At 47.5% G+C, this 12655-nt stretch overlaps 1 protein-coding gene across 1 annotated transcript in view; it reads right to left on the bottom strand.

The window, feature by feature from the left end:
- DCDC2C (doublecortin domain containing 2C) overlaps nucleotides 1-12178 on the bottom strand; it is a 67436-nt gene extending 55258 nt beyond the window's left edge. The window contains exons 1-3 of the mRNA XM_074331650.1: nucleotides 11787-12178; nucleotides 4428-4479; nucleotides 3337-3413 (exon numbers count right to left, since the gene is read on the bottom strand). Of these exons, the coding sequence (XP_074187751.1) occupies nucleotides 3337-3413; nucleotides 4428-4479; nucleotides 11787-12073 (416 nt within the window). The 5' untranslated portion in view covers nucleotides 12074-12178. The remainder of the gene's footprint in view (nucleotides 1-3336; nucleotides 3414-4427; nucleotides 4480-11786) is intronic.
- Between the last annotated feature and the right edge of the window lie 477 nt (nucleotides 12179-12655).

Below are 12655 nucleotides of genomic sequence, written 5' to 3'. Positions count from 1 at the left end.
TGGAAAAAAGTTCTGGAAGTACACACTGTTCCCCAACAAAATCCTGTTCCCCTTCCCCAATAAAAATCTTAAAAAAAAATAAAAACCTAAATGTCTGAGTATGGAGGAATGGTTAAGTAAATTACAGCATAGCTATACAACAATAAATGGTGCCACCACTTAAAATTGTTTATGCATAATTTGTTATTTATGGGCGGACAATGATCAATTCTAGCTGATGCTGTGAAGACGCCTGACGGCTGATGTCGAGGAAACACTAAAAGGAAACGTCCCTTGAGGCTAACAGTGCTTGTTTGGATGAGTGGGATAACAAGGGACTTTGAATCTTTACGCTTTTCTAGACTCCTACATTTTTATAATAAGCATGTAAACATGGGGAAAACTACGTATAAGAATTTTTTTAATTTTTAAAGGTAAAGAAAGGAAATAACTGCTGTATCCAATTTATAAATTAGGAACTGGCAGGCTCAGAGAGAGGTACGGACTTAACACATCTCTAAGAGTTTGGGGGTTGAGCTGAAGAATGAACTAGACCCTTCTTGCGATGCCAGCTTTGAGGTCTGTGCTGTCCTAGCATCACACACTCAGTCTTCCATCTAAACCACCCAAAACAATTTCCCAGGATGGAGAGGTAACAAGCAGGAGGGGCCCCCGGATGCAGAGCCAAAGCCCATCCTTGCTACTTTGCGGCACATCTGAATTTTGGAATACTAAGCAGCCATTTTTAAAAGCACAGCTTATCTATTTGTGCAGATAAAGAACAACCTTCTTGATGAACTGGGTGGTGAAACAAAGGAAGAAACACAACGGTGTATGCAGTGTACGTTTCCCTATTAAAGCAGAGCCCGCCTCCCAGGGAGACTCGAGCAACTAACTCTGGTTGCCTCTGGGAGTCACTGAAGAACTGGGGATAGAAAGTGGGAGGAAGGCTCACTTTAATTATACACCTTTTAAAACTATACACAGAGGGTGCCAACAAAATGTAGACACATTTTAAGAACGGAAAATACTATCAATTGCAACAATATATACTGATAACAAAAGATGAATACAAGTCACGTGTGACGTCTGCAACTACAAGAGGTGCTCAACGTGGTTCCCATCAGCGTCCAGACACTTCTGATTACGGTGAACTACTGCTTGAGCATAGATAACCTCTCTTAAAATGTGTATCCATTTTTTTGGCACTCCCGGTATTTACCCTGAACATAAATTACTTTGGGCATAAAAAAAATAGTTAATTTTTTAAAATAATTTTGAAATAAGTTAAAAGCATAAAAACTACTTTGTCAATGCACCACTTAATGTGATGTTAAATTTTAATGGGAAATATTTTAAGTAGGACATATTTTTCAAATTTTTTAAATAAGAAATAGCACATGGATCTAGCAACAGGTTTTAGTCAGTGACGATGGTGACGAATGGCTGCCGTTTACTCAACTCTACCATGTTACAGGAGACTGACCGGGGTGACCTCTGTCTAATCACTATGATGTACACCCGAAACTAACCTAATATTGTATGTCACCTATAACTGAAAACTACATTTAAAAAAATTAAATTAAAATTTACCGTCATACAGCTCAGTTAGTGACAGAACCAGGACGTAAATCGGAGCCTCAGCCTCCATGCTGGCGAATTCACGTGCACATGGTCTTGGCCCACTATATTCTGAGAGACCCAGACAGTTGTGGGCATCAGATTCTTTCTCCAACTCGGGCTGCTGCAGACTTCATGCTCCACGAGCCACCAGGCCCTCCACCTCGGCTGCCCCACTTACGAGGAAGGGTCAAAACCCTTCCCCCTCCAACATCAAAGACTCTGAAAGCCACCCTAACTGTTTTGTGTGTGTTGGTTCATATGGTTACAAGATGTCCACACAAACATGATCAGGTCGTTTCTTTGTAGAAAAGATTGTGCATTTGTATAGATATTTGGGTCCGTCTAGTGGGATTTCCAGGACACCAACATAAAGGATGGAGCATACGCTGCAAGAGTAAATGGTTTACAACAGGAAAAAAGTCTGTCCAAATAAGTGAGACTCACTGACGTCTTGGGTCATGCAAAAAAAAAAAAAAAAAAAAAAATGTGGCTTTAGGGAAACCTGTCTTTGCCAGGAAAGACCCACAGACCCATCAGCCAAAGATGCCCAAGATTTCTATACATTCTTCAGAACAACATGCCCATGGTGTTTAGAAATCGCACTATTTCATTATTGCAAAACAGCTCTCAGATTAATAAAAGGCACCTATAAAAGACTGATTAATGTATTTCAGCGGCCCCCGTGTAGAACCCTAAGGAAAGGCATTTTGAAGAAAAGAGCCTTATGTTTTGAGGATACTGAGAGGAACAGTGTGGCTAACAAACCAGTCCCTTTGTCCTTCAGGCCCCCAATCTGGGGCTCTGTTGGGTCTCGCAGGGGTTTTCCCGCCGCCTGGTCTCCCCGCCCTTTGCTGATCAGCATGAGAGTGAAGGACAGTCACACAGGAAAGTGGCAGAGGCGACTGGCTGACAAAGGCCAGGACTGGACACGCCTGCCACTGTCCCTCTGACACTGAGAGCCCACGACTCGGAGACTCGCTGACATTCCTCCCCTCAGAGCAGAGCAGGGTACAAGGGAGGGTGCTGTCTCCAGTCCACTTCCGGGCCTTTAACCCCTAAGTGTGAAAACATCACAATATAAGGAAGATGGCTGGAAGAACCGCCCTGTGGAGAAGTTCTGCTCCGTGAGGAGCTCTGGGTGGGGCTTCGTGGGAGGATCAGGCCTGATTTACAGAGAGAGTTAGTCCGTGGACCTTCACACAGCCGCAGTCCAGTGTGCTCTCTTTCCCCAGTACTGGGCCAAAAGCGGTCTCAGTCCACCTGGACATACCCAACTGGGACCCCTGTGCCTGCACCCTCGGTGGCTCCCAGGGCAGCTGGCAGCTGAGGCTGTGACACGTTCGGCCCTGTAGCAACACTTGACATGCTGTGACCCTACAAGCCTTTTGGGAGTAAGAGCTTATGGGAGGAAAAGTTGCTTTTACATTTCCTTTCAACAGGCAGCAGCTGCTTGCTTAAGAGTAAGTGAAAGCCTAAGACTGCATTGTCCATTTTCAGCCCCGTGACACCTGTTCTGAATGACGTGGCAGTTGGATTGCTTTGCCAAAATCCAGGTTCAAGAGAGAATGAAGGGTAGCACTGGGAAGGCTGACCCCCAGGGGTCCTGGAAGAAGAGTTAGCCGACAGAGAAGCCGGAGGCGAGGAGAGGGGAGGCAAGGGAAGGGGTCTGTCCGGCTGGGTGTCATCTGAGGGACCCTGCCAGCTGTGCTTTCTCTGCCACCACACAGTACTCACTTTATGTGTCGGCACAGACGATGACACGTTTGCCACCTGGAAGGCACACTGATATCACAGTGTACCACCGGTTTGATCTGAAAAAAGGAGAAGCAAGCTTCAGGGTTCCGTTCACATAAACACTTGTTACACATGAACTACATGCACCACCCCCAAACCTAAGTAAAGGTGGGGGCCTCGCGCACAGAGGACATGGGGAGACCCAGGAGGGGTTCAGGGACAGATGCATCCAGCCAGGGCCACACGGGGGTGGGGTGGAGCTGTGCATCGAGTAGAGGAAAGGTCCACGTGGGAAGGTGCGGCGTGCAAGGGCCACACAGCTGACGAGGCCAATTGTGTAACACACTCCTACGTCCACTGTCATCCTACCTCATACTGCGTGCAACAGTGAAAAGCAACACCACAAATATCAGCAACGAGCATGAATCTACAGACCGAGTTTGAAAACGAAACAACAGAAAGTATCCTCTGCACGATTCTATTAAGGTACAGCTGCCTGAGAAACCACATGCTGCCTGATTGCATAACATTATGGAAACAAGCTAATTGTTCATGTGTCTGTTACCGATTCATTAACCCTGACGCCACTTGCCTCGTTCAATAACTCCAACAATTAAATGTATGAGTCTGGATTCTTTTTCCCTGTACTCCACATAATCATCTCCTAAGAAGTGCCACGCAAATGCAGTTTTCCACGACTGTCTGACCCTGGTGACAGTTTCAAAAACTCGTGTCACTCATCTGGCCTGAGAAGCTGAAGGACTCAGTGGGGTTCAGAGCTCTTTAAAACGAAAGAAAAGTGAAACATTTTAATGAATAATTGCACAGTGCATCTCAAAGGTGACTGTCTCCCTAACTGTGGTCCTGGAACGTTCTCACTGACGCCCACCATCATAGTTACTTCGGTGCTCTGACCAGCGTGACCAGCTGCCAGGCGAGCTCCAGCACCAAGGGCAGCATGCCTCGGCAGGCGTGCCCGAAGAAGTGCTGTTTTTGTAAAACTTCAATGATTGAAAACTGACATCTACATTTTTACCAAATCATCCAATGTATCCCGTCCTTATCCTAAGTTGTGAGCAGTGAATACTTACTTCCTTCAACCTTCTCATCTTTGCAGGTTTTCTGGGAACTATATGAATATAACTGCAAAAAAAAAGAGAAAGAAAAACATAGTTAGAAGGTAAATATTCAGATAAAAATTTTGATCCTCAGGGGCGGCCAGTTAGCTCAGTCGGTTAGAGCAGGTGCTCTTAACAACAAAGTTGCCAGTTCGATCCCCCATGGGCCACTGTGAGCTGCGCCCTCCACAGCTAGACTGAAACAACTATTTGACTTGGAGCTGATGGGTCCTGGAAAAACACACTTAAAATCAATAAAAGTAGAAAAAAAAAAAAAAACACACAAATTGATCCTTTTTAGGATCAGCATTACAATACACAACTCTGCAGTAAGTTAGAGCTAAAATCAAGAGCTCCGTAAATGCTCAGATCTACGTTGATGAGGAACAGCCATGTGGCTGTAGGGTGGTTTCCACACTGGCACCGCTGGCATCATCCAGGGAAGACGTCTCTTAGGTGGCAGTGCTTTCCCTCAGATGTCATTATTAATCAAACAGGGACCACGGAGCTCATCTAATTCAATTCCCCTTTTCACCAGGTCACTCACGCCCAGAACCGTGAGCTCACCCGGGGTCCCACACCAACACCAAAACACAGCAGCGTCCCAGACTCCTGGCCCAGCTCCCTGTCACCTCCCCTTCCCTTCCTGCTGCACAGAATTTCATCACTGCTTCTATTCTGCCAAACCTGAACACTAGAAAGAGCCACAGGAATAAAATGTGTATGAGTCCCCCTAATACAATTTTTTACCCTTGGGGATTTCTGGAGAGCCTTCCATATGCCTCAAAATATAGAACAGAAATTTTTAAATGATAATAATACCTTAAAGTTTATATCTGTTAAGACAACTTCCTGATTTAAAATATACATGTATTTGAGATTGTTGTTGTTTTCGATGGTTTTAGCAATATTGAGAAGGATTGGCTAAGAATTGGTAGATAGAAGGAAAAATAAATTTTTAAAAGCATTCAATATAGAGGCAGAGGCCCAAGCTCGGAAACCTAAAGAGCCAGGCAAGCCAACGACGCCGCTGGCAGCAGGGCGTTAGGGAGTGGTGGGGACTGCGGCTAGTGGGCGGGGCTTCCCATCCAAGACAGCAGTGCTTCCCAGCTGGGGGCACCGTTTCCATGGGGAAATGCAGTCCTTTTGAACAATCAAATCCTCTATTTTTTCCCAAAAGAAACCAAAATTTCATATTATTACATAAACTCCCATTATAAAATGTTGCAGCCAATTTAAACCTTTGAAAACTTTGTGAACAAACAAGACATGGCTGCAAATCTGCAATTTCCCACCTCGGCTGAGGCCCTGAGATGAACTCTTCTTCTAGTCATCTAGTTTTAAATCCCCAAATTCCGTATTTGATTATGAACTTTAATCCCCCAAATGAGACCACTTATCATTACATGGAGACAAAGAGTGAAAATAAATACAGAAAACTCAAGGCATAAAAAGATCTTACAAAAACAGAAAGTGCCACTTATTGTTTCAATGTTGCAAAATCGTATAAATGGAACAGAAAGAGAGAACCAGGAGTTCCTCAGAGATTTAGTGAACTGGAGTCTTTAAAGCAGGTGTGGAGGGGTGTCTCAGTTGAGCTGAGGTTTCTTAGGGGTGGAGGGAGCGGGTATTTGAAACACAGACAGGATCTTAACCTTCACCTTCTGTCCTCACTGCTTGGGGTGGGGGGGAGAGGAGAAGCCCACCATGTGAAGCCAGCCAGGCATCAGAACGTGCTGCGTTCATTTAGTTCTCCCAGCGCCACATGGTAGTAGGTATTCTTCAATCCCATTTTCACGATGAGGAAACTGAGTCTCAGCGAGGTTATTTAATTTGCTAAATGCAAGTCAGGTAGGAAACGCCAGGATTCGGTTCAACCCAGGTCTTCCAGCCCTGAGTGCACATTCCTCTTTCTCCAGCCCAGCTGCCTCTCCACACATGTTGCTCCTTTCCTTGTGGTCCCCTATCCTCAGGGTTCAAATGGGTGGTGAGGAGATCATAAGCAAAGGTTGAGGTGTAGACAAACTATGATAGTTTGATTTAAACAGCACTTTCACTTTCATCTCAACACCTCACAAGGTGAATAACAAAAACCCTACTATAATTCAAATTCTTTGGGGTCTCCCCCAAACACACACACACACACACACACACACACACAGTGCCCTGATTTAACATTTTGCAGTGACCATGGCTTTCTCCACAAATGAAATCATTAATGCTAGGCTTTAGAAGACTTTTTTTCCGAAAAGAAATTATTAGCTTATAATATTTTGTTGTATAGAGAAAAAATTATGCTCTTCATTTCCAATTAATTTATTCCAGAAAATGCAGGAAATATCTGAATAATGATTGGCTGTTGGCTAGATCTCAGGGTGTTTGTCTTTTGAATGTTCCATTCCTCAGCGACTGTTTGGAGAAGAGGCACAGGATGGTTAATACATCATCAGGTTTCACTTCATTTGCTGGTGCCACAATTAGATTATTTGCTGACGGAAATTAATTTTAACTGCTCAATGGCTCAGTAATTGCAGAATATACATTCCAATAAATGCTAGCTTGCAGATACCAGCGGAAATCGAGCCAAAACATTTCTCAGAGCTTTATTCACCAAAGTCTGGATTCTAATTTCATACTTCACTGGTCTAAAAAGTAGTGAGAAAATGAAATCCAAATGTCTCTCCCTGGTGAACTTCCCGTGTGAATATCACCATCTCATTCACGGCAGTGAAGGTGCTTGGGAGACGAGACGCAGTCCCACTGTGGGCCACATCAGGGTCCCGGCCCCTCCCTGCCCAGGGGACGGGTCCCATTGCCTTCCTTATCGAAAGTAACATTAGGACATCTGAGAAGGGACACACCTCAAAGTCTTTCTCCATATTTCTACCACAGATCCAAACATTTTACCTAAATCTCCCCACAAAAGGAGAGGTCTACCCGGGTCAGTAAGACAATGCCACCGAGGACAGCGGGTGGAGACGCCCCTACTGTGTGTTCCAGGCATGACAAGTTTCCTTCTCATCTGCTCACATACAAAATATATGCTAACTTTGAGAGAAAATGTTTGAAACAAATAATAATTTTCATCACACATCTACTGAAAAGAACTTTGAAGTCAATTTTTGTAGAAACATATGCTTCTGTTGTAGTAAAGCAGCACTGAAGACTGGATTCTGGTCAGAAACATTGGTTTGTCACAGGTATGGAGGCTGGAGGTCCAGGATCAAGGTGCTGACAGATTCAGAGTCGCTCAGGGCCCTGCTCCTGACGCACAGCCAGCGTCTCCTTGCCGTGTCCTCATATAATGGAAAGGCCAGCGAGCTCTCGGGGTCTCTTCTGTAAGGGCACTGGTCCCACTCGTGAGGGACCCAACCTCAAGTCCTGATCACCAACCCAAGGCCCCACCACCGAACACCGTTACACAGGGGGTTAGGTTTACAACACACGGATTTTGGAGACACAGACACTCAGTGTACAGCATGCAGTATTAACCCTGAAAAAGTCATCACAAAACCAAATAGCTACAAAGGAAAATATTCTTGTCAATGACTTCTCATCTGTAACAGGATTATCACAGTAATTAATTTAAACCTGAAAAGTCACAGCACGAATCCAAACTCTACCTCTTAGCAACTGTGATGTCTGTGAGGTGGGATTTTTCTTCACAAACAGCAGGATAGTAAATTTCCATCTTTGCAAAAAAGCATTAAAAACGTGGATCACAAGCGAGCTTGCTCACAAAATCGCATGACCTGGGTGGTTCCAAAAAATTCAAGCTGCTATTTTAATTCGGAGTAACTTTGACTAGGGAGCATTCCTGGCATTTGGAAGACGAAAATGGAAATTCTCTGTGGAGAATCTCACCTTGACCCCAGCGCTCAAAGCACTTCCTCAAATAGAGTCCCATATAGAAAAGGAGTGGTTCACAATCAAAAAATAAGGAAACCAGCAAGAATATAAAGCGCCCTGAGAGAAAACCAGCCAAAGTAACAGAAAGCAGAGAGAAGCTTCAAATACTGGCATTATCGATACAGACCTTAGAAGGGCCATATTTCCATAAAAGGCAAACTTGGAAATACATGCAGAACCAAGAAACTTGAAAAAAATGGCAGATTTGAAAAAGAGCCAGATAGACTTTTTTTTTTTAGAAATGAATAAATACTTCAAGTTAAAACTCAATGACTCGGTTTGACAGCACACTATGCACATGTGTTGGCATGATAGAAAAAGTAGCTATTAGATCTGTGTGAAGGAAGTACCTCGAATACAGCACAAAGGTAAAAGAGAGCAAGAAATACGTGGGGAAGAGGAGGACTCTTGGAGTACGAGTCAATGAGCTAGGCCAACCCACTCAGATCCAGAAAGAGGACAGAAAATACAGCAGAGGCATCACCTGAAGACAGAATGGCTGAGAATGTCCCAAAACCAACGGCAGCCACCACACCAGGGTCTCAAAGGAACCCAGTAAGTCTGCCCTTGGACACAGAATGTAAACCACAGTGCACTGACGTCAAAGGGAATGGATCTTAAATGGCCAAAAAAGATCAAATGTTACTTTGATTTCAAAGAAGGGAATGATGACTGCAGATTTCTCCTCGGCAACCTCTGAGTTGGGGCATAAGTCTCCCCAGAGTCTTACAGCAAACAGAAATAAGTATGAAGAAAAAGGAAGCAAGAGCTTCCACCCCTGAGCCAGCCTTCCACAAAAATAAAATGGACACAATAAAAACCTCTGTGTGAAACATGAGACATCCAACAAGATAGGAGGAACTAGCATGCTAGCACTCAGGAAAGACAGGAAGCCCAAAGCTATGAGCCCGCTATCTGGGGCCACTTGGGCCCAGGGGTTAGTGCTGGGTGGGAACAGCTAGCTGAGAGACTGACCGTGACTTGACAGCCTTTTGTGGCCAGCAGACCGGAGCGCTTTTCCGGGCCCACCAACAATGGCCTCCCTGTGAACTACCCCTCCTGTGAGTGGACACATGAGCTACACGTCAGGAGGAGGGAACATTCTGGCAGCAAGCCATCCAGGCGGCCCACATTCTCTCACTCTAAAGCTCTGTTAAGGTGATCACAGCCACTGACGGCACAGCATACAAAATCCACTTGGGCAAAAGACAGTATCATCCTAGGCCTCAAATTAGTTCCACACGTAAGTTTTAAATGTAATGTCCAGCACACAATCAAAGGTAACTGGGCGGATGGAGAGAAACGACAGCATAAGAGAGAGTCAGCAGTAACAGGAGACGAGCGGGGTCAGCCGGGGTCACTGCACTGGGGGAACCAGCTGCTGAGCCACCTACGAACAGGCTTGCACGGCAAGGATGAGGCCTCCGCGTGGCCAGGTGAGTGAGCCCTCCCTGTAGGCCCTCAGATGTCTGCAGCCAGCATCTCCATAAGAGTCTCTGAGCCAGAACTCTTGGCTAAGCTCCTCCGGAAGTCCTAATCACAGAAACTCCGAGATAACAAATGTTGTTTTAAGCCAATGAGCTTGTGCTAATTGGTTATGAAGCAACAATGCACCCTCCTAGTGAGTCTAACGCGTGTGCACCAGGAGACACGTAAAAAGATGCTTCCAGCTGTGCTGCTCATCTCGGCATAAAATGAAAAATGACCCAAATTACCCATCGACAGTTTGGATAGATACACTGGCATATTAACCAATGAAATAATACCTAACAGTGAAAATGGAAGACCTACAGCTGCATATATTAACACGGAGAGGTCTCACAAGCATCAGCGGGACAGCAAGTGCCAGAAAAACATATGCAATACACTTGCTTTTATATGAAGTACACAAACATAAAACACTGAAAAATCTGTCCTTTGGGGATAGATGATTAGGAAACGATGGGCATCAGAAAAACCAAAACAGTGTTTACCTACAGGCAAAGGGTGGGGCGGGAGTGCAGGTTTTTAAAATACTGATGACGCTCGTTTTCTTCACGTGGGTTGTGGTTCACACAGAAGTTTGCTCTATTACTATTCTTTAAGCTACACATAGAATTGTATTCACTCTTCTGTATATTCTATATACATCCCAATAGAAGAAATAGATTTAGCAACAATGTAAAGAGCAGTAATAGTATCTTTTAAAGCAGACACAAGAAAGGGGTGAGGCTGAAGCGGGTCAGAACGTCATGGAGGATTAAGGAGCCATTTCCTGTTTCCGTTTTGTAAAGGAAGCCCTTTCTGAGGTCCTTCTGTCACACTAGTTTCCACTTCCTCTTTGGGGGTTACTTCTGTTTGTCTCTTCTCCCTCAAAGCACACACCCCAAAGCACCCAAAGTGCCGCCGAGGCTGCCCTACTGGAGACGTGCACAGTGGCTATTTACTGGAAAACTGAAGGACTAAAGTTTAGGCTGCAAAGAAATGTGTGTAATGACAGTTACCGAGGAAGTTTAGAGAAATTACAGGGGAACGGAGGTACCCTGGCAAGAAAAGTAAGAGCATAAACAGAACAGTGCTGTATAGCCCTGTCTACAATAAGATCTCATGCGGACTGCAGTGCCAGTCCCAGGATAAATGAATCTGTCCTCTGGGAATGGCTGATTCTCAGTGGGCACCCTCCATCCAGTCCAGCTGAGGCTGAATATGGCCGATCCCTTTCCATGCCAGCTTCCAGCAGTGGCCCCGGCATTTACACACACACTGTTTCCCCAGGACAGCAACACACTCCCGGGCTGCTGTCTTCACCTCAGCAGACACTGGGGAGGGATTTCTCTGCTCAGGGGCCACATTCAGAGTCTGCACTGTGGGCCACTGCTTCATGTACCAGAATTCTGGAAATCCCAGGCACACCACCTGTCCCATAGGGTCACATCTAGCAGGAGACACAGACGTGAAGTGAGCATTGACACACTTGAGTGAGTGTGTTCAGAGAAGACTGCCCATCCGCCCGCGGGCCCCAGGATGCCATTCCGGGGCAAGCCACGGAGGGGGCGGCCCAGCTCTGACTCTTGCCTTCCAGGTACTTCCCTGGTGTCCTGCCTTCCTCCTTCAAATCTGCCTGCATAGGTCACCTTTTCAGAGGCCTGCCCTGAACACTCTGTTCTAATTGCCACTGCCTGCCCAGCCGCTTTTCCCCTCCCCTTCCTAACACTCTCGAAATGTCACTGATAGTGGATGGCCTGCCCCTCCCCCTCAGGCGGCGCGGACTCTGGCCGGCGTGGCACCCAGTTTGCTGCTGGCACAGGGAGGAGCCCCCCGCACGTCGCGCCCTCTGGTAGGAGGGCAGGTAACGCAGAAACCCGCTGGGCGATGCCACCCGCGGCCGCAGCCCCGCCCCCGCCCCCGCCCGCCCCGGAGCCCTGGACCCACGCGCGCACTCACTCGAGCTTCTTGAAGGGCTCGCGGCCTGCGGCCACGTACTTGCCGCCAGGCCGCAGCGCGTCCAACTCGAGCACCTGACTCCCACGCGTGGGCGTGTACAGGCGCCGCACACCCATCGGCACCTCCACCTGCTCCGTCAGCTGCTCCAGCAGCGCCTCGAAAGTGGCCACGCGCCGCCGCGCCAGCACGAACTTGCGGCCCACGAAGAACTGGTCCCCGTTGCGGTACACCAGGATGGTTTTGGCGGGCGTGGTGTCCACCAGCGCGTAGGGCCCGCGAGTGCCCATGGCCACGAAGGCAGCGCGCCCACGGGGCACGGGCCACAGCACGCGGCACTGGAGCACCGGTGAGCCAGGGTGCCGAGCGGGACTGCGGCTGCCGGCCCCACGCCCCCCGCCCCGCTCCCACCTGTGGTGACGCCCGTCCCAGCGATTGTGACCGCCACCACCCCGCCCCCCCTGCCCCCCCCCCAGAGGAGCTGTGAGCCAGGATAGGCGAGAGGACAACAGGACAGGTGAGAGCCCCAGAGCTCAAGGAAAGGCAGGGAGGCAGGAATGGGAGGCCCCCTCAGCCCCTCCCACTCCACTCCACACGCCTCTGCAGAAGAAGCTGGAAGGGCTTGTTTGGGGGGTGGGGGGCAACCAGGACCATCTTCACAACCCGAACCGGGTGGATGCTGGAAGGCGCTTCACTTCGCAGAGTCTCGGTTTCCCCATCTCAGCGACAGGGAGCACCTGACCAGTCAGCCAACAGTCTCCTAGGGTTCCTGTTGGGATGGGCGGCGTGTCTTTCCACCAGAGGAACCACCATTGGGAGCACGTGAGGCCGTGGGTGGTTACTCCTGGAAGCAAGTGCGTGGTGTCTGGAAG

This window comes from Rhinolophus sinicus, linkage group LG05 (assembly GCF_036562045.2).
Source record: "Rhinolophus sinicus isolate RSC01 linkage group LG05, ASM3656204v1, whole genome shotgun sequence".
In the NCBI taxonomy this organism is placed as follows: domain Eukaryota; kingdom Metazoa; phylum Chordata; class Mammalia; order Chiroptera; family Rhinolophidae; genus Rhinolophus; species Rhinolophus sinicus.
The sequence above is the reverse complement of the archived record's forward strand: the minus strand, read 5'-3'. Positions and strand labels throughout refer to the sequence as shown.